Raw genomic sequence first — 21008 nt, 5'->3', positions numbered from 1 at the left:
AATGGTGAGCAAAAAAAATGCTCACCCACTCTCTCTCTACCCACTTTCTCTCTCAAGAAATAAGTTTTGCTCATGGGCAAATTTTTTCACATATTCTCTCCCAATGGTGAGCAAAAAAATTGCCCACCCACCACTCTCTCTCTCTTACTTTTTCAATACCCCACCATTACTTTCTCTCTCCTACACAACACTTCTTTATTTATTTATTTCATTTATATTTTAACAATGTTACTCCAAATAAATAAAAACTAGTTAAAATTTGTGTAACTTATTTTTTTTATTTTTGTCCTTTTTATCGTTAAAATTTGTCGTAAAATTAAGTACGTTATATAAAATTTTTTTTTAAAAAAGCTCAAAATTTCTTAAATGTTTTTATTTATTTTAAAAGCGGTACAATACTAGAAACCAATTACATTTGCAACGTCATGCGTAATTAAACTTAGAAATAAAATAAACACAACAAGTAAAAGTAGCTACGCCATAGTACTTGGCTTTATTTAAGTCGTGCTAATTTCTCCCTAATTACGTGGCCCGTAGTGTTGCCAAATATGTTCGACTAAATCACGTTTCAGAGATAGATGAATTTCTCTGTCACGGAGGGAAGCTTTTCGCTGTAGAAATGCGTTGAAATCAAAGTTGGTAGGTCGGCCTACGTTGAATTCAAACGGTGGCGTTGTAGATGTTGATTCTTGTTGATCTTCTTCGTAGAAGGCTCTTAGAACTTCGGCTCGAGTGTAGTTGTGGCGCTCATCTTCAACAATCATGTTGTGCATAATGATACATGTTTTCATTATGTCCCGCAGTATGTCCTCATCGTACGCCAGCGACGGTTTTCGTATTATTGCAAATCGAGCTTGCAACACACCGAAAGCTCTTTCAACGTCCTTTCGAGCGGCAGCCTGGTGGTCAGCGAACATTTTATCTTTGGCCAGTTGAGGGAATGTGATACCCTGAACAAAAGTTGCCCACTTCGGATAAATGCCGTCGGCTAAATAATAAGCCATGTTGTATTCATGGCCGTTAACCGTCAAATTTACCGGAGGAGCTCGACCATGCAGAACCTCATCGAACACTGGTGAACGGTACAACACATTAAGATCATTACAAGATCCGGGAATACCAAAGAAGGAATGCCATATCCATAAATCCTGATCCGCAACGGCTTCCAGTATTAGCGTTGCTTTCTTGTTCCTACCGGCGTACTGCGCTTTCCAAGCCGTTGGACAGTTCTTCCATTCCCAATGCATGCAATCAATGCTGCCTATCATGCCTGGAAAACCACGTAGTTCATTTTGATGCAGTATCCGGGCCAATTCATCAGTTGTAGGGTTTCGCATGTACTCGGTTCCGAACTGGTCAATGACCCCGGCACAAAAACGTTGTAGGGCAACTCGAGCGGTTGACTGACTGATTCGAACGTATTCATCAACAGCGTCTGCAGCCATGCCATAGGCTAACATTCGTATCACGGCTGTACATTTTTGCAGAGGTGATATGCCTAACTTTCCAGTTGCATCCCTACGCTGCTGGAAGTAAACATCACCTTCAACGACCTTGTTCATTATACGTAAAAACAAAGGTCGTTGCATACGAAATCTTCTTCTAAATTGGGTGGTATTGTACACAGGATTATCGGAAAAATAATCATTGAACAGCCTGGCATGTCCCATTTCCCAATCTCTTCTGTTCGTACCCCCTCTACGTGATTTTGAAGTACGTTGGGATTGTGTTTGGGGCATGAGGAAAGATGTGGGTTGGTATGTGAAGAGTTCATCAACGAGTTGATCATATTCTTCATTATTGGAAGAAGATGAACTTGAACTTGAACTTGATGATGGTCTGGAATACATCATGTATTAATATTATAATTTTCTTAATTGGTGTGGTTGTGGATATGTGCCATGCCTACTATATATAGCAAATAAATCAAATGAATATGTGGTTACAAATCTGAATGACCACACCAACTAAAGCATTCAAATTTTCAGCCACGGAATAGGTATACTATGCTAGTTGACAATGACAAATCTTGACAAAGTGTATTCAGAACAAAAGTGACTACACCATGTCGGTATGAATGACCTAAAGTTAAAGCATACTGACAAAGTTAATTCAGAAACATGTGACTACACAATGACAAAAATGTGACTACTGAATGATAAAGAGTTATTGCAATTTTGTTGCCATGAATGACCCAAAGTTAAAGTGAAATCAGAAAAAAGTGACTACCCAATGACAACAATTGAATGCAACTATGTCGGTAACAATGACAACTGAAATCAACTTGTTAAACAACTTGTCATTCAATATTGGAAAATCAGAATACAAGTTTACATATGACAGTGAAATTAAACACACCACTAATACATGTTAAACATAAAAGACTACATTGCGCATAATTAAAAACTTAACTAATACAAGCGTACACCTACTACAACCAAACATGCTTATAAGCCCTGTAATTTACCCAGTAAGAAATTCTTGTACGACTCTTCTTCAGGAGTGAGTGGAGTAGGCGAATTCTTCATAGCTTGCACCATATCAAACCAGGTTTTCATCTTATGAATGTCAAGTTCCTCCCTTTTCCTCTGTTCCTTCTCCCTTTCAATTTTGATCCGCTCTTCCTTCAGAATGGCCCCCCTCTCGCGAATTGTTGCCAATTCCTTCATTCGTTCGCTAAGCTCAGACGAACCACTGTCCGAAGCTACTTCTTTCCCTTTACGCTTGGCCTTTGCTTTCTTCACACCTTCAGGTCGTTGTATTCCTCCAGATGAAAAACCATCCGTAGGGGTTTCATCCCCTCCATCATCTCTGGACCTCTTCCCACTTCCAGCACTACCTTGCTCCTCAACATCACGAACAACTTTTCTTTCCTCCTTTGACAAGGACCATCTCAGCTTTGGCCTCCACTTTGGATCTCTATTAAGCATTTCAACAGCGTGAGGAAAAGCGAAATTACGACCTTGGGCGAGATGGAAAAGCTTCGACGCACTTTTTATACGGTCAGCTTCGTTGTAACCACTCCCTCCCTCCGGAAGTCTACCTGCTTCATCATAGCAAGATATCCACTGTAGTGTGTCTGCTGCCAACCTTCTCCAGTGCGACGTCAGACTCTTCATAGGTCTTGGTGGAAGTATATGCGGCTTCTCCGCATGAGCAAGTTGATATGCTGCGTGTACATCGCGCCAAAGGGAAGTTGCTTTCTGGCTCGTGCCTTTAATAGCATTCTCACTGATCTCCAAGTACAACCCAATCAGAGTTTCATCTTCCGCAACTGACCAAATTCGAGTCGCTCGTGCAACAACCTGGTTGGATTTCAGTTCGGGAACTGGTGGAGGATATTGCGGCGTCTCTGGTACGCTGTCCTCTTCGCTCTCATTGAATTGTGTGTTGCTATCATGTACAGTTTCAGGTGTACATTCTTCAATAACATGGTTTCGTAGGGGAAACTGAGTGGGTGTCTGATACTGTGGAGATGGTTGCAAAGACGTATTGCCCATTCTTTGCAAGAACAATTGAAACTCGGGATTAGTTAGCAAATCATCACTAAAACCAGAAAATTGTTGGCGGAAATTTGGGTTGTTTGGATCCATTAAAAGATTCTGCATCACAAAACAAAAGATAAATATTTGTACTAAAATTTACTAATTTTTTACAAAAGATAATTTTTTTTTTCACATAATCACATATATACTAATTTTAATACATAACTAAATTTATATATTAAAAAAAAAATTAACCAATAATTGGAAGACTTTATTAACTACGAATTTAGTAATGTTTGAATTTAGTAATGTATGGAGAAAACACACATATACTAATTTTAATACATAACTAAATTTATATATTAGAAAAAAAAAAGTAACCAATAAATGCAACACTTTTGCAACTACAAATTTAGTAATGTATGGAGAAAATATCAACAACTTTCTTCAATTACATAATGCAATTAAACAACATGGTTTTATATTTTTTTTTTTCAAAAAAACACACATATAATAATTTTAATACATAACTAAATTTATATATTAGAAAAAAAAGCAAATATATCAAATAAATGCAACACTTTTTTTACTACAAATTTAGTAATGTATGGAGAAAATATCAACAAATTTCTTCAATTGGGTTTTTCAATTAAGTAAACATGGCATATAATATTTTTTTTTTCAAAAAAACACACATATACTAATTTTAATACATAACTTAATATTACAAAAAAAAAAAAAAAGTAACCAATAAATGCAACACTTTTTTTACTACAAATTTAGTAATGTATGGAGAACATATCAACAACTTTCTTCAATTACATAATGCAATTAAACAACATATATTTTTTTTTCAATTACATAATGCAATTACATAATATTTTTTTTTTCAAAAAATCACATATATATTAATTTTATTACATAACTTTATTTAAATAATAAAAAAAAAAAAATTTACCTCAATATGGGTGTGTTGCAACAAAAATGCTCTTCAACAAATTTAAAATGCTTAAGAAAATAAAAAAGTGGAGGATTTTAAGTGATTTCGAAAATATATCAAAATATATCAAAATGCATGTCTATTTATAGAGAATTTAATTTTATGACCGTTGGTAAATTTTTTTTTTTTTTTTTTACTGAAAATATTTTTCAGAAAATGCAATGGGAAGATTATAACCGTTGTAAAACGGCTAATTTTGTCATTGGCCAACACCCTGAACATGCCACGTGTCGCGCTCCTACTCGCTGGCAGCCTGGCATGAACAGTACCCGTATTTTTTTTTTTCCAGCTTTCCTCCAGCTTGTGGGCCCCACCGAGATCACTGTTCATCAGAAGAAATGCCCATGCTATGGACATTTTCATTTTTGCCCATGGGCTTTTTCTTGCATTTTTGGTTTAGCTCACCATTGTGGGTGATGAGCAAAATATTTGCTCACAAGAAATGCCCATGAGCATATATTTTGCTCATGGTTGTGAGTGCTCTAAGGCTGTGTTAGGGGTCATTTAAGGTTAGGACCAACTGAACTGTGCTACCTTAATGGCAGGCCTTATCTTAATAGGCCTGATATGACATTAGAGCCAAGTTTCATGTCTTGACTGCTTTATAGGCAGGGTTTTTTTTTTTAATATTTTTTTTATTTATTATTTGACATTAACCAAGTTTAGCGTCTTAGTGATTAGCCCCTGTATGTAATCTATGTATGCACGTTGAACTTAACTATATAATTAGAAGAAAATTAGAAAATCTATCTGCTCGTATAAATATTTTCAAGCAAAATCTGAAGTTAAGCTGATTCATAAACTTGAAAAGCATAATGAGCCATGTAGGGCATTTTCTGGATATGGAGGGAATAGAAAGTACGACTCATCCCCTTTTTACCCTCGGGCTTCAAATGAATCTTCGATCTAAATTTGTTAAGCCTGGATAACAATAGTGAAGGGTAAGGGAGGAAGGGGAAAAAGAGGGAAGTGAAAGGGAGGTGAGGGGAGGGAGAAGGTGAACCTTTATAGTTTTATTTTCCTTTTAATTTCTCTCCAACAATGGAGGAATTTGGTTTATTATAGAAGGGAAATAAATACTTCCAATTCCCTCTCTTTCCTTCCTTGTATTAGAAATCCAAACAAAGGATGATGTATTCTTTTTCCTTTTCTCTTCTCTTCCTTTCCTAGTTTTCTTCCATTTCTATCCATCCAAACATAATGTTAGTGTTTTCTTTTAGTAAATGAATTTAAAATACTTATTTAAGGTTGGCTTATTTGACTTTTGTTCATGAATGTGTTTGTTTGCATTTTGGGTTTGAGATTGAACTTAGCCCAAGCTTGATATAATGAGTGTGCATTAATGTACTTTTTGCACATATTTAAAGAGTGATTTATTCCTTGCATATGTTGGTTTTTAAACTATTTCTTACAATAGCATCTACGTAGGCTCGGATGTAAACTTACCACTAATAATGATGATGGTCTACTTAATATAGAACTGCTAATATATTAGATGTCTATATGAAAAACCTCTAATACCATTGAAGGTTCTATATTCAATATTTTCTTTTAACTAGGATAAGAAATATGGAATTTTTTTAAGAATTGCACCTTGATGAAATTAAAGCCAATATTTTTGCCATGATTTCAAATGTATTTTATGCGTAAACTGAAGATTTACAGCTACATACAAACCTTTTAAAATTACTCTTCCATAGTTAATATTTCATATGATTATATTGCTAATAATATTGTGAGCTTGTTTTGTTGCACTACGTATTTTTGTTTTAGTAATATACTTTTAATGAGGATAATGGTAAAGTAGTTTATTAAGATGTAGATTAACCTTAGAACCACCAATACCATTATAGAACCACTAATGGTATTAGCGGTTCTACGCTAGAAAAAAATGAAGCTCGGATTCGAGCTTATGTGGACGGTATTGTGAGAAATACTGTATGTAGTTTTAAAATCAACGTATGCAAGGAATTAATGTATTATATAGCATTATTTATGAAAGCGTTTCAGATATTTAAAAGTTCTCATACAAGTATACAACTATTCAATTTAATTCAAGTTTTTTCTAGATCGAATATAGAAAAATCACACAAGTAACTTAAATTTCCTATAAAAGATTTGGAAAATACTAAAGAAATTAAAATTTAGGGTTTCAATTGTTTTATTTAAAGGAGCTTTAAGTGAGTTATACTCGATCATGAACAAACATACCAACAAACTTAAACAAACTATTGAAGAACTTAAACGCGTCAAACGTTAATTCGTTTAATCTTGGCTTAAATTATAAACAAGCTATTTAAAAACTTAAACGCGTCAAATGTTAATTTGTTTAATCTTGGCTTAAATTATCAATAAAATTCATGATTTTGCTCTAACTTGTTCACGAGTATTTCATGAACACATTTGTTCTCCTACCCACTACCTTTCCTTCCTAGCTTCCCTCTCACTTTTCTTTTGCAAAAGCTATTAGAACATGTTAGATAAAGTTAAAACTCAATGGGTTTCAAAAGTAAGATTGCTCTATTATACGCAAAATATTCTAACACATCATTTTGCACAAATATGATCATTTTTTGATTCGTATAATAAATTCCACAATTCATCAATAGTTTGGGTGGGAAATACATCAATCAATAATATTAATGATTAGCATCAAATTAAATGTTGGTTCAATTAATCAACGCAATCAAAGTTTCTAATAAACTAATACTAGTACAAGAATATACAATTGAGGGGGTTAAGCTCTCTAATTAAAAACCTTAAATTTGGAGGCTCAAAGGCCTCCACACAACCATATAGACAAGAAAACATGATTTACATTTGTATTTGCTGTCATGCTGAATTTCTCCTTCATTTCTTTAGTATCTATATATTTCATTAATCATTATCAACTTGCTGATTTCAAGGGATGTCAGATGTAACTGAATTTTCTCGTGCTTCTTCTTTGTTATCTATAAGATGTTTTGTCAATTGATCTTCAGTTTCTTGGTTTACCATGTTGTATTCATTTGATTTACCCCATAATACCATGTAAAGGCCTATTGTTATGATTATTGCTCCTAATATCCTGCATTAGATAAAAATAATAATGAATTTGTTAAACATATGAAGAGGGGAAAACAAGCATGGGGTATGACTCAAGTTACAAAGACAGATATGATGGGTTAATATCGCTATTTAGATGGTGGCTCAGAGTGCATAATGCTCATTGTGCACGAAAACATTAATTGTGTAACAGAACGTGAAGCATGTTTAACATTTGTAGATATTATAATAAATAAAAAAATATTTTTCATGTTCTTTTAACGTTGTGAAATGTTCTTTTACATATGCACCTGCATCTTTTAGTGCATAATGAGCACTGTGCACTCTTGTCCATAGTTATAAACTTATTATAATATACAAAATATTTTTGAAAAGTTTATTTATACTCCTATTTTTTAAAGTGTCATATAATTAAAAACAGTAATGGTTTATGACTGCAATTTCTAACATTACTTAAATTAAAAGATGAAAATTTTATGGGGAGTTGATCAAAATCACTAAACTACTCTATATTTTCTCTTTAAAAAAAAGTATTGAAAAGAAAATTTTGCAAAATTGAGTTTATATTTGTTACGAGTGGTCAGAAAAATGTGAAAAATAATATTGAAATAATCATGCATAACACATTAATCTTAAAAGAATGACTTACCCTCCAGAGTAGAGTTGATCACCAAGAAAGAGAGCAGCCATAATAGCAACTAATATTGTTTGTACAGGTTGGAATACAGCTACACATACAGGGCCTCCTTTATGAATGCACCATGTTTGTAGGGAAATCACCACTCCAGATGCTATGATCCCCTGCACATTTTTATTTGATAATACATGTAAGAATCAGTTAAGTTTATGTTGATACTATTAAAAATAGGCAAGAATTACTTACCGCGTACAGAATGGTTAAAACCTCCTCTCCTGATGCAATTTTCCAGTGCTCGATATCTGTCTCTGCGAAGGCTGCAATAGCCAGGAATTGTACTAATCCGAAGAAGCATGTGTATGATGTAAGGGATAGTTTTGCAGGGTACTTCTTCAGCACTGATGCCTGACAAAAATGAATTCATTTTGATCTGTTATATACTAATCATTTTTAACTTGGTTGAAACTATCTTAATGAATTCTGTAACCAATCTCTGGTTGTATATGAGACCTACTAATTTTTGTATATTGGCGTTCGAACAGATTAAAATTCATAATATAAACATATGCAACTGTTAATTGATGCGCAGAAAAATGAGGGAGATTTCCTGTTTACGAATTCAGTTGTTTTAATTTCACCGCCAATACTTTACCAACTAACCGAGTGTTATAGTTTTAGAGGATAACCTGATAAACCATCCAACCAGCCCAGGAGAAGCAATGTCCAAGAAGGAAAATGCAGCCCCAAGTAAAGTTCTGCGTTGTAATAGGAGATACTACTGCCATATCTCCATTTTCTGCCACAAAATTATTCGCATGAGGCTGCTCTGTAAGGTGCAGCAGAGGAAAGCCTTTGTACAAAGTTATGATGGTTGCTCCACCAACACTTGCAATCGTTCCCACAACTTTTGCTAGCCCATGTCTCCTGAATATGTTCACTTCTTCTAGTCTACAAAATTTTACACATTATAAGAAATACAATCAATTTTTGAAGTAGACTCACGATACCGAGAGACCAAATAAAACATAGTATTGTCAAAGTGAATAATGACTCAAATTTTGACAGGTTTTGAGTAAGCCTGTCTTATTGCAACTCATAAGACAAAGAGGTCAATAACGGGTGTTGTTAAGTAATTCCATAAAATTCTATAAACAGTCTCCTTAAACGTTTACAAATTACGTAAAGCATTCCTTTTTAGCCTTTTTTTTTTTTAATAATTTATTTATTTATTTTTTATTTATTTATTGAGGGGGAGATAATTGAAGTCAAGAAGAACTACTCTTTAGTTAAGGAACCAGTTAATTACCTTAAAAAAGTGGCCAAAACAAACGTAATTGCAGGAACTGAATTTTGCATTGCTGATGCGAAAGTAGGAGATGCATAATACAAACCCAAAATATAGAATCCTTGATTTGCAGTGACTCTATTGCACAAACAAGTAATAATGTAAGACTTTCTTTAAACATCTTGGAAAAAAAAAACAGGGCTAGTAATTTAAGTGGTACCAGTTTTTACGACGTACCCCAGAAGTGCTAGAAAGAAAAATTGCACCAGCAAGGAGAAAGTTAAAGGCGGTCTTTCTTTCCTGCAATACATATGATGGAAGTACACGATTCATAACCAATATCGAACACATAAGTGTAATATATGTGATTAAACATAAGTGTCTATTATACGTACGAGACACACATAATGCAAGTAAGGGACAACAAGAAGCAACACGAACATTTACCTCTCGAGAAAATAGGCAATAGGACCTAATAAGAGCAAAGCAATGATGTTCCTATAAACTGGATATACAACTTTACTAACACCAATGTTCAAAGCAACTCTAGAGACTATGTGATACCCTGCAAAACATAATTGAAGTGCAAGTAATCCCATTAACAACTTCATTTTCTCTGAACATTTACTCAAATTTGCCATTTTTTTTTTTTGGCTAAATTAGCAGCTATATTTTTTCACTTTGTGCTTGAAGCTTATGTTATATTGATCAAGTTTTCTTATATAATATTAATGGACCAACTTCTCAACCCGAAAAAATAAATAAATTATATAATATACACAAATATATAAATAAATTATTAATGAAAAAATAAAATAATAAATCCCAAATTGACATCATAGCATAGCCATCATGCAATGCATACAATATAATTAAATGCAAATTTAGAATATTTTCATGTGCATACTATCTTATGAATTACAACTTACAAATTAAAAGTAAAATAATTTAATAAATAAAAAGTTGTTTTTGTTGATTTGATTTGGCAGTTAATTAGGTTCCTCAAATTCATAGCATGGAATTATTCTCAAGTGATTGCATAACAAATTTTCTAAAACATTGAATCTTTATTAGGAGACAAAGTTGAAGCATGGCATGTTGTACAGGTAGGTGAATTACCAATCATTGTTCAATGTGTTATGCCCAAATTGATTTCTCTATTACGTACCAACAACAAATTTATGAGTGAGATTTGTACCGTTGACTTCATAAATTATCATTACTTATTGTTATTGATTGTATTTTCGACAATAATTTTTCTTACAAGGTTGTTTATTTGTTTTTCTTTTCTTAAAAAAAAAACAACTATTGAATGATATCATATCAGTTTCATCAAGTAATATACTGAAATCCGATGTTGTCCACATATGAGTTGTTCTACATGGGAGAAAATCAGCAACATTAAGATTGTTAACAAATTTGCAATCTTCATGAGCTACTTTATTCATTGTAAATTGATTTTGAAATGAAATCTTTTTTAGGCTTATAGGTGGTCTAAACTCTCTTTCTAGGATCACCAACACCCTTTTTTTTTTTTTAAATAAACCTAATGTAAGAAAAAACTTGCGTAGACCTGGTTTACAATAATATTATTATGCACCTAAGATTTATAAGGACGTAACTGACTGTATTTCAAATATAGTAACCCTAATTTTAACATATATAGTAATTTTAATTCTAACATGGTAACCTTTATTAAAACTCGTGTGACATTTTATATTATTGTGAATCTAAAGTATGATGTTATGTTGAACATAGTGACTCTAATTTTAATATAGGGACCTTTATTATTCATATTGACCAGTATACTAAAAGTTTCATTAAAAAAACCCTCGTATGACCTTTATGATAACACAATGATTTTATCTTAACATAATAATCTTTATTTTAACATGTTGACCTTTTTTTTCATTAATAAAACGAGCATAGTGTCTTTAATATTACTGGTCCATAATAAATTAATGTAAACCAAGTTTAATTAAGAGTTTATACATAACGTAAATAAGTGAACTTTTTTAGTTACACCTAGGTGGTATACACCCTCTTTCTCGGATTACCAAGACCCAGTTTCTTTTATATATAAAATAAACATAATTTAATAAATAAGTGAACTTTTTAAGTTACACCTAGGTATAACTAGACCTGGCAAACGGATCGTTTGGGTCGGTACGGATCGGGTCAGTTTGGGTCGGGTCAATCAATATTCAGGTCAGGTTTGGGTCGGGTTGGGTATATTCGGGTTTCAGGTCAGTTTCGGGTCAATGGTAATTCAGGTCGGGTCGAGTTCTGGTTGGGTCATTTTGGGTCGGGTCAATTCAGGTCGGGTTAGTCTTCGGGTTCAATTGTCGGGTCAAATTCGGGTTGGGTCAATCTTCATCTATGTTGATGTAGAAATTTGACCAATAATATATTATAATTATCAATAAGTATAAAGTAAAGTTGGGCACGGGTCGAGTGGCCCGCGGGCGGCCTAACATGACACAATCTCCGACGCGGCATGACACGGCCCGCCAGCTGGCCCGGCCTGGCACGTTGGTCGCCGGGCGTGCCGTGGGCCGTGCCACGGACAGGGAGTTGGTTTTTCCTGCACGGCCCGACACGAGCCCGCCTCTGGGCCCGCCATGCTGGCCCGCAGGCACGGCCTGCGTGCCAACGGCCATAAAACGACCATATTTTCCACCATTCTTTCCCAAATTCCCTATAAATACCAAATTTCATTCACTTCCCAAATCACAAATTCACAATCTCTTCTCTTAATCTCATATATTCTCTAATAATCCTTAATATCTTATATTCTCTAATAATTCTCTTAAATTCTCTATATATTATTTCTTAATATCGAAAAAAAATTAAAAGTTTGTAATCGTAATTAGTGGAAAGCGTTGAAGCACGGTTGTAAGATCTAACTAATCTTTAATTTATTATTGTTGTTATTGTTATTAATTATTATTGTTGTTATTGTTATTGTTATAATTGTTGTTATTAATTATTATTATTGTTATTATTATTGTTATAATTAGTTATTTTTAAAATTATTATTGTTAATTATGGCATCGAACAACCCATCATCTAGGGGGGAAGCCCGACTTGTCCGTGGTAGTAGTTCTAGGGAATCACCTAATCAACCGAGCCCCCAAATTCCGAGTCCGTCCATTCTAACCAATAACCCCGGTAACGTCCCCCTAGGCTTTGACCAATTTAGGCACGATGGTACTTCCGGTTTTCAACCCTATAACATGAATAATATGTAGGGTTTCGTAGTGACCCGACACTACGCGGAAGGAAACCCACCAAGACCCGCCCCTTAATTAAAGCAATTAAACAAGCATAATAAACTTAATCAAACAAGATTAAGAACAAGAATTATACCTTTGACGTGTGCTTCGCTCCCAAAGAGCTCTTACTTCAAAATCCCGAAAAGACGAGATCTTCGACGGATCGTACCCTCGACCCGACCCGAGCGTCCTAAGTCTTGAAGGTTAGTCAAGACCCGGACAAAATAACTATGAGTTTTACGAATCAAAGGTTTACTCTTTTCTTAGAGTTGCCTTTTTAATTCCACTCAATGTTGTATCAAATCCCAATACCAAGCTTGGTATTTATAGGGAAATGATCCCTTGATTTCCAATCTCCCATCAATGTGGGAGAGTTGGTAAAATGACAATTATTTAATTCCAAAATTAAATAATTAATCAACTCAATCACAAATCGACACTTGGCATAATTATAGAGAAAGCCAAGTGAGGACCAAGGCTTGGGGGGACCATTGCCTTGATCTCCAAGGCCATGTATTGGTCCCCACACACCATGCCCAAAACCGGGTCAAGGTGTGCTAGCTGGCTGCCAGCTAGCGTGGCCTTGCTGCCCAACACCCAGCCAGCCAGCTAGTGCATGCTGTTGCTGGGCTGTGCTGGTGCTACGTGCTGGCGCTGGGCGCTGCTAGCACCTAGTGCTGGCACTGGCCCCCAGCAGCCCCACGCACACACGCACACTCTTCGCGCCTCATTGCTAGCACAGCCAACATGCGTGATGCTAGCGAGCCACGCATGCTGGCCGCATTGTCCCTCACACCATGCGCACACACGCCTCGCAGCCTCCTTCGCACTACCCACGCATCATGCGGCAGTCTTGATGCGTGGTGATGATTAGCTGCTGTGCGAGGCCTAGAACCATGCTGGCGCCCAGGCCCTCGCATGTGGTGCGTTGCTTGCTAGCTTGCCATCCCCTCACACACACTCTCGCACAGCCACACGCATCAGCCCCGACACTGTGCACCATGCACGCACATGCCTCGCCTAGGCACCACGCACCACGCATGCGCCAGTGCCTAGCACTAGCTGTGCTTGGTGCGTGTGGTCCTACCATGCACCCAGCATCATGCTGGGGCTGCTATGGCATCAGGCCATCCTAGGGCACGCATGGTGCGCCTAGTGATGCTGCCTGGGCTGCGATGGTGCCCAGCCATCCTAGGCCACGCATGGTGCGCCTAGTGATGCGCATAGGCCTGCGATGGGCTGCTATGGCACCCATCCATCCTAGGCCACGCATGGTGGGCCTAGTGATGTTGCTGGCTTGCGATGGCGCCCAACATCATGCTAGGGCTGCGATAGCGCCTAGGCATGATGCCAGGGCTGTGTTGGCGCGCCTGGTGCTAGCGATAGCCAGCCATGGTGCCTAGCCATCACGCTAGGGCTGCGACAGCGCCTAGGCATGATGCTAGGGCTGCTATGGCGCGCCTAGTGCCTATGATGAGCTAGCCTAGCCTAGCTATGGCTACGCTCATACTTGTCGATTGTGATTTTGCGACGCTCGATCTCGACGCCCTAGGCTCGATGTCCGACATCTGTATTCGTAAAACTCTGTCGACTCATTAAATCCTTTCGGATTAATTCGTCGTCTCGGATCGGTGATTCGATTGGGTTCGACCCGAAGGGTTCAGTTAAGATCAAGCTGTCATATCAATTGTACCTCGATATTACTGATCGGAAGCGGCCTCCACCTAGGCATTCCGATCACTTGACCTTACTGAAGAATTAGCTTTGTAATAATTCTGAACCTTTTATCGGAAGAATACACTTGTTGGAAGGGCACCATTCCTTTCAATCTCCCAATTGTCCTTTCGGACAAGTGTGCATATTGTGTATAGCTCATTTCCTATGTCACTTAATGTTTCTTCGTGAACTATAAGGTAAGATTCTTTGTCATCCTTATTACGTTCAGAAGTGTTTCTCGATCTCCGAGTTCGACTGTCAATAAGCAGATGATTTCTAAAATCCATCTGAGCACGACCATGCATTTTCACAATCTCACTCTTCGAGCGGCCTTATAAACAACAAAACATTTTCCCTATTGTTAGTAGGGGGACAATCCCAGTCTTGTATTGTAAGTTCTTCTTACTAAGAGGACATAGACTCACGAGTGTTCCCGTTATGATCCCTAGTTACGACAGACATTTGGAAACATCAAAGAGCCTAGTACTCAAACAAGAAAACTTCACAGTACTCATGGTCGGAGGAAATAAGTTCCGATAGTCATAATGAGAAATGTACTTATGACAAAATTTAAATTTTCTTAAAGTACTCTCATAGGTCTTATCCAGTACAGTTCAAAACTGTACCTGTGCAAATGATTTATGACCGTCACGTCCTCGCAGCACAAGAAACGGTGCTGTAAATCATACTACACACTAATCTATGGCGGTCATCAATCGTCCATCTGTTAGATGACCTCTATTAGGGATACTTTTCGATTTAATATTCAATGTTCACTTAACAGGTGTTTCTTTATCCAAGACATGGTCTTGATACCCTGTTTTGAATATTTCCGTAAATCGAATGGACTCATTATTTAATTCTAAACCACAATTAAATAGTAATGGAGTGAATGATAATTTTGCACAAAAATTAATTACTCCATTAATGAATGGTTTTGATACAGTGTCTTACATTAAATATCCTATTTAATTAAAACACATGTACATGGAATTTCAAAGCTAGTATCCAACATGCTTGATTCCCATTGCCTCAATGTGCTTGTTGTGTTTCACTTGAGGCAAAGGTTTAGTCAAAGGATCGGCTACATTATCATCTGTGCCGATCTTACAAATTCTGATTTCACCTTCGGATTTCCATTCCCTTATCATGTGAAATCGCCTTTGCACGTGTTTGACCTTCTGGTGTTCTCTCGGCTCTCTGGCCTGAGCGATAGCTCCATTAATGTCACAATAGAGGTCTATCGGCCCCTTAATTGAGGGTACAATACCAAGTTCGCTAATGAACTTGCGAATCCAAACAGCTTCCTTGGCAGCTTCCGAAGCGGCCAAGTACTCGGCTTCAGTTGTAGAGTCTGCAGTGGTGCTCTGCTTGGCACTCTTCCAGCTAAACGCTCCTCCATTCAGACATAATATATACCCTGACTGTGACTTGAAGTCGTCTCTATCAGTATGAAAGCTAGCGTCGGTGTAACCTTCAACAACTAGTTCTTTGTGGCCTCCGTACACCAGGAATTTATCCTTTTTCCTTTTCAGGTACTTAAGGATGTTCTTGGCCGCAGTCCAATGCGCCTCTCCTGGGTTCGATTGGTATCGACTCGTTGCACTCAGGGCATATGATACATCTGGCCTTGTACATATCATGGCATACATGATCGATCTGATTAGCGAAGCATACGGGATCTGTGGACACTGTTTCTTGCTGAGAGTTATGCCATGGGACATGGGTAAATGCCCTCTTTTGGCCTTTTCCATGTTGAATCGAGCCAGTACCTTATCAATGTAAGTACTCTGGCTTAATCCAATCATCCTCTTAGATCTATCCCTATAGATCTTGATGCCCAATATGTACTGTGCCTCTCTTAAGTCCTTCATTGAAAAGCACTTTCCCAACCAGCCCTTTACGGACTCCAATAATTTTGTGTTGTTTCCAATGAGTTGTATGTCATCGACATATAGGACTAGGAATGCAATATCACTCCCACTAACCTTCTTGTATACACAAGACTCATCTGGATTCTTGATAAAACCAAACTTGCTGATGGCTTCATCAAATCGCAGATTCCAACTTCTGTTGGCTTGCTTTAGTCCATAAATGGACTTCTTCAGCTTGCAAACCTTTCCAGCGTTGCTTGGATCGACAAAACCCTCTGGCTGTGTCATATACACAGTTTCTTCCAAAATCCCATTAAGGAAGGCGGTTTTGACATCCATTTTCCATATTTCGTAATCGTAATATGCAGCAATCGCTAGGATGATCCGGACGGATTTTAGCATTGCAACTGGTGAAAAAGTTTCGTCATAGTCAATCCCGTGGACTTGTCTATAACCTTTTGCCACTATTCTAGCTTTGTATATCGATACATTTCCATCCTTGTTTGTCTTCACTTTGAAGATCCATTTGCAACCAATGGGTGTATAACCCTCGGGCAAATTCACCAAGTCCCAGACTTGATTTTCAGACATGTAGTCCATCTCGGATTTCATGGCCTCTTGCCATTTTGGAGAGTCGGGGCTCGTCATAGCTTGCTTGTATGTCGCCGGCTCATCACCATCCATGACTAGGATGTCCTGATCATCGGTTAAGACGATACCGAGGTATCTGTCTGGTTGAGATCTTTGTCGTTGCGACCTAAGTAGGGTAATCGGTTGAGCATTTACATTGTCTGTTTGACTCTGACCAATCTTCTTAGATGCTTCCAAAGTATCTAGATTGTCAGTTTTTTCAGGTTGACATTGTTGCTCGTCCTCTCGAACTTCGTCGAGTTCGATTTTCCTCCCACTTGTCATTTTGGAAAGGTGATCCTTCTCCAAAAAGACACCATCACGAGCAACAAACACTTTGTTCTCGGATTTATTTTAGAAGTAATACCATTTGGTTTCTTTTGGATATCCCACAAAGAAACACTTATCCGATTTGGGGTGAAGTTTGTCTGAAATTAATCGCTTGACATATGCTTCGCATCCCCAAATCTTGAGAAAAGACAACCTAGGAGGTTTCTTAGTCCATAATTCATATGGAGTCTTTTCAACAGCTTTTGACGGAGCTCTATTCAGTGTTAGTGCTGCTATTTGTAGCGCATGTCCCCAGAACGAGATAGGGAGTTCACTAAGACCCATCATTGACCGAACCATGTCTAACAAGGTCCGATTCCTCCGTTCGGACACTCCGTTCCATTGAGGAGTTCCGGGAGGTGTCAACTCTGAAAGAATGACATTTTCTTTCAAGTGATCGTCGAATTCATAGCTCAAATATTCGCCACCTCGATCCGATCGGAGTGATTTAATTTTCTTGCCAAGTTGATTTTCAACTTCTTTCTGAAATTCTTTGAATTTCTCAAAGGATTCAGATTTATTCGACATTAAGTAGATATAGCCATATCTACTATTATCGTCGGTGAAAGTGATGAAATATCGGTAACCTTGCCTTGCGGGTGTGCTCATAGGTCCACATACATCCGTGTGTATTAGACCTAATAAGTCACTTGCCCTTTCTCCCAACTTGGAGAATGGTTGTTTTATCATCTTGCCTAATAAGCATCCTTCGCAATTTTCAAACGACTCTAAGTCGAATGAGTCAAGAACACCTTCTTGAAGAAGTTTCTTGATGCGTTTGATGTTAATGTGGCCAAGACGACAATGCCACAAGTAGGTTTGATTCGACTCGATGGTCTTAGCCCTTTTGGCAGTATTCTCGATGTTATAAGCCTGTTTGTCTAGTGAAAGCACATAAAGACCATTTTATGAATGTGCCTTACTATATAAAACATTATCAAAATAAATAAAACAACTATTGTTTTTATTCGAAATTCGAATCCTTTGGCGTCCAACGCCGATATTGAAATAATGTTTTTGGTCACTCTAGGAACATGATAGCAGTTTTCAAGTTCTAGAATAAGCCCTGAGGGCAAAGACAAACTGAGAGTTCCAACGGAGACGGCAGACATCTTTGCTTCATTGCCGACCCGAAGCTCGACCTCTCCCTTCTCTAGCCTCATATTTATCCTTAGTCCCTGAGCATTGGAACAAAGGTGTGAGCCACATCCGGTATCTAATACCCATGATGTTTTGCTAGCGAAGTTTAAGTCTATAACGAAAATACCTGATGAAGAAGCAACGTTGTCGTTCTTCTTATCTTCCTTAAAGTTGAGGCAGTCCCGTTTCCAATGTCCCTTCTTCTTGCAGTAGAAACATTCGGAATCAGATTTAGAAGAAGCTGCCTTCTCTTCCTTGTTGCCCTTGGCAAACTTTGACTTAGGCGGGAATTTCTTCTTTTTCCCTTTAAAGCTCTTCTTTTTGCCCGCACGTTTGAACGGCTTGCCCTTCCTCACCATGAGCATGTCATGCTTGCCCTCATCCTTGAGGGTTTGCTCGGCTTGCTTCAACATACCATGAAGCTCGGTGAGGGTTTTCTCCATACTATGCATGTTATAGTTCATCTTGAACTGATCATAGCCTTTGTGAAGGGAGTGGAGAATGATGTCAATTGCCATTTCGGTTGAATACCAAGCATCAAGCCTTTCCATGTTTTCAAATAATCCAATCATTTTGAGAACATGCGGGCTGACTGGCTCTCCTTTCTTGAGCTTGCTCTCAAGGATCTGCCTGTGGGTTTCGAACCTTTCAGTTCGGGCCTTCTCTTGGAACATATTCTGAAGCTCAAAAATGATCTCAAAAGCTGTCTCCTTTTCAAAGAAAGTCTTTTGAAGATCCGGAGACATTGTGGCCAACATGATGCATTTGACATCCCGATTGGCACTTTGCCATCGGTTAAGGGCAGCCTGAGTGACCTCCTCATTGGGAGCGTCGGGCATTTCCTCATCAAGGACGTATTCCTTTTGCTCCTACATTAGTACAATGCGGAGATTTCTTTGCCAATCAAGAAAGTTTGGCCCGCTCAACTTCTCCTTGTCGAGAATTGAGCGCAAAGAGAATTGGTTGTTGTTTGAGTTACTTGCAGACATGATTCTACAATTGAAAGAATTTGAAGTGAAAAACCATTCATACATCAATAAGTTGAAATTTAAAGCGTTTATGCACATATTCAAACTTATTGAACATTTTATCCACGCATTTTAAAATTGTCCCTTATGGGCGAGAATAAAATGATTCCGAGATCCCAAAGATCAAGTAATGGTTAAGCATGCTTTGGCTTGTCTTAACCATTAAATATCTTAAGGTAAGCAATCCAATTGCTAATAGCTCCAAGCTACTCTCGGTTTGATAAAATGTCGCATCTAATGCATACTTGACATTTTATCTCTTTTTACACGACATCTAAGGACTCCTTACTGATATCGTTGAGCTTAACCAAGACAACTTGTATACCTAGTATACCTTACGTTCTTAGGGAAGTAGTGATGCCTCGCTTTGGCGTAATCCATCACATACGCGCATTAGTTCGGTAAGTGTTGTTCTTGGAACGGCAAATTTTAGCTCAATATTATTAAGGGACCTAGGGTTTCTATGTTGGTTGATTTAAGTGAACTTAACTAATCGTCGCAACATAATAGAAAACCTAGACATGCATCTAGCAATCATATATAGTAACAATATATAAGGCATAAAATTAGATGCATTTGGCAACTAGCATGACCCCTTGAAATCTTCAATTTCCACGGGTCTTCATCTTGGCTCGTCTTCGTCGAAAACGCCGTCTTGAGATATCTTGGCCAAAATGAAATAAAAGAAGCTAGCTAGAACGACTAAGATTAATCTAATAGTACAAAAATACTTAACAGTTTGCAGACCGTATTTAGATTTACAAAAATACATAACGGAACGCAGTCCGTATTTTCTATCCTAGTCGGGCCCCACTAGTTGCCATTTTCAAAGAACCTGTTTTGAAAGCAATCTTTCATTCACCCGTTCACTATTTGTGAACGGCCCATGCAATTTTACCAAATACATAATTAAACACGCAAAACTAGTAACTAACTTAGGTCGTTAATCCAATTAACGCGCCTAATTAAAACTAGTCAAAGTGGTTTAATCCATTATTTCTAAACGCAAAATGCTAACGCATTTAATTAAGCTCCCACTAAATTCCGCATCCGTACTTAATTAATCTGATTAATTAAGTCGGCATAACCCGTAATTTGTCAAAATTTTGCAAAATCAAAAATCGAGGTTTTTAGCCTCGTTAAAATAATTAATTAAAATTATTAACACGAAAAAAACGCAAAATCATAGCTCAACCTTAAGCAAAATCATCCAACAAATCCCTTGGTGGGTGTGCACCATGGCTGCTAGGCAGCCCATGGCATGGCGCCATGGTGCGTGGGTGAGGCCTGCTGTGCCTAGCAAGCAGTGCCGCAAGCCCAGCTGCCTGCTAGCATGCTGCGCATGCTTGCTAGCACGGTGGTGCCTGCGAGCATTTGGCCTGCTGGGCAGGCACCTCTTGATGCTCGTGGTGCGCTGGGCTGATGCTTGCTGCCCTGCTGCCCAGCAACATCCTTCGCAAGCCAGCCCCAGCCACCCCACGCACATCAGCCATGCCTCCCCGCCACACAATAGCGCATAGCAGCAGCATCATGGCTCACCATTGTGCGCACCACAGGCAGCCA

General features: G+C 37.8%; 3 protein-coding genes across 3 annotated transcripts; all 3 read right to left on the bottom strand.

Annotated features, from left to right (window-relative positions):
• Positions 1–518: 518 nt before the first annotated feature.
• On the bottom strand, positions 519–1853 carry LOC110703011. Its single transcript, XM_021880769.1, has one exon. It carries the CDS (start codon positions 1851–1853, stop codon positions 519–521), a length of 1335 nt encoding a protein of 444 aa, XP_021736461.1.
• Positions 1854–2267: 414 nt separating this feature from the next.
• On the bottom strand, positions 2268–4586 carry LOC110702958 (glutathione S-transferase T3-like). The gene is made up of 2 exons (XM_021880722.1): positions 4444–4586; positions 2268–3602 (listed from the first exon to the last, which is right to left on the bottom strand). Exon 2 carries the CDS (start codon positions 3591–3593, stop codon positions 2448–2450), a length of 1146 nt encoding a protein of 381 aa, XP_021736414.1. The 5' UTR covers positions 3594–3602; positions 4444–4586; the 3' UTR covers positions 2268–2447.
• A 2505-nt stretch (positions 4587–7091) lies between these two features.
• On the bottom strand, positions 7092–10132 carry LOC110702835 (WAT1-related protein At3g18200-like). The gene is made up of 7 exons (XM_021880577.1): positions 9900–10132; positions 9690–9752; positions 9474–9590; positions 8854–9115; positions 8414–8572; positions 8180–8331; positions 7092–7552 (listed from the first exon to the last, which is right to left on the bottom strand). The coding sequence occupies exons 1-7, from the start codon at positions 10091–10093 to the stop codon at positions 7387–7389; spliced, it is 1113 nt and encodes a 370-aa protein (XP_021736269.1). The 5' UTR covers positions 10094–10132; the 3' UTR covers positions 7092–7386.
• Positions 10133–21008: the final 10876 nt, after the last annotated feature.

Source organism: Chenopodium quinoa, unplaced genomic scaffold (genome assembly GCF_001683475.1).
Source record: "Chenopodium quinoa cultivar QQ74 unplaced genomic scaffold, ASM168347v1, whole genome shotgun sequence".
Lineage (NCBI taxonomy): Eukaryota > Viridiplantae > Streptophyta > Magnoliopsida > Caryophyllales > Amaranthaceae > Chenopodium > Chenopodium quinoa.
The sequence above is the reverse complement of the archived record's forward strand: the minus strand, read 5'-3'. Positions and strand labels throughout refer to the sequence as shown.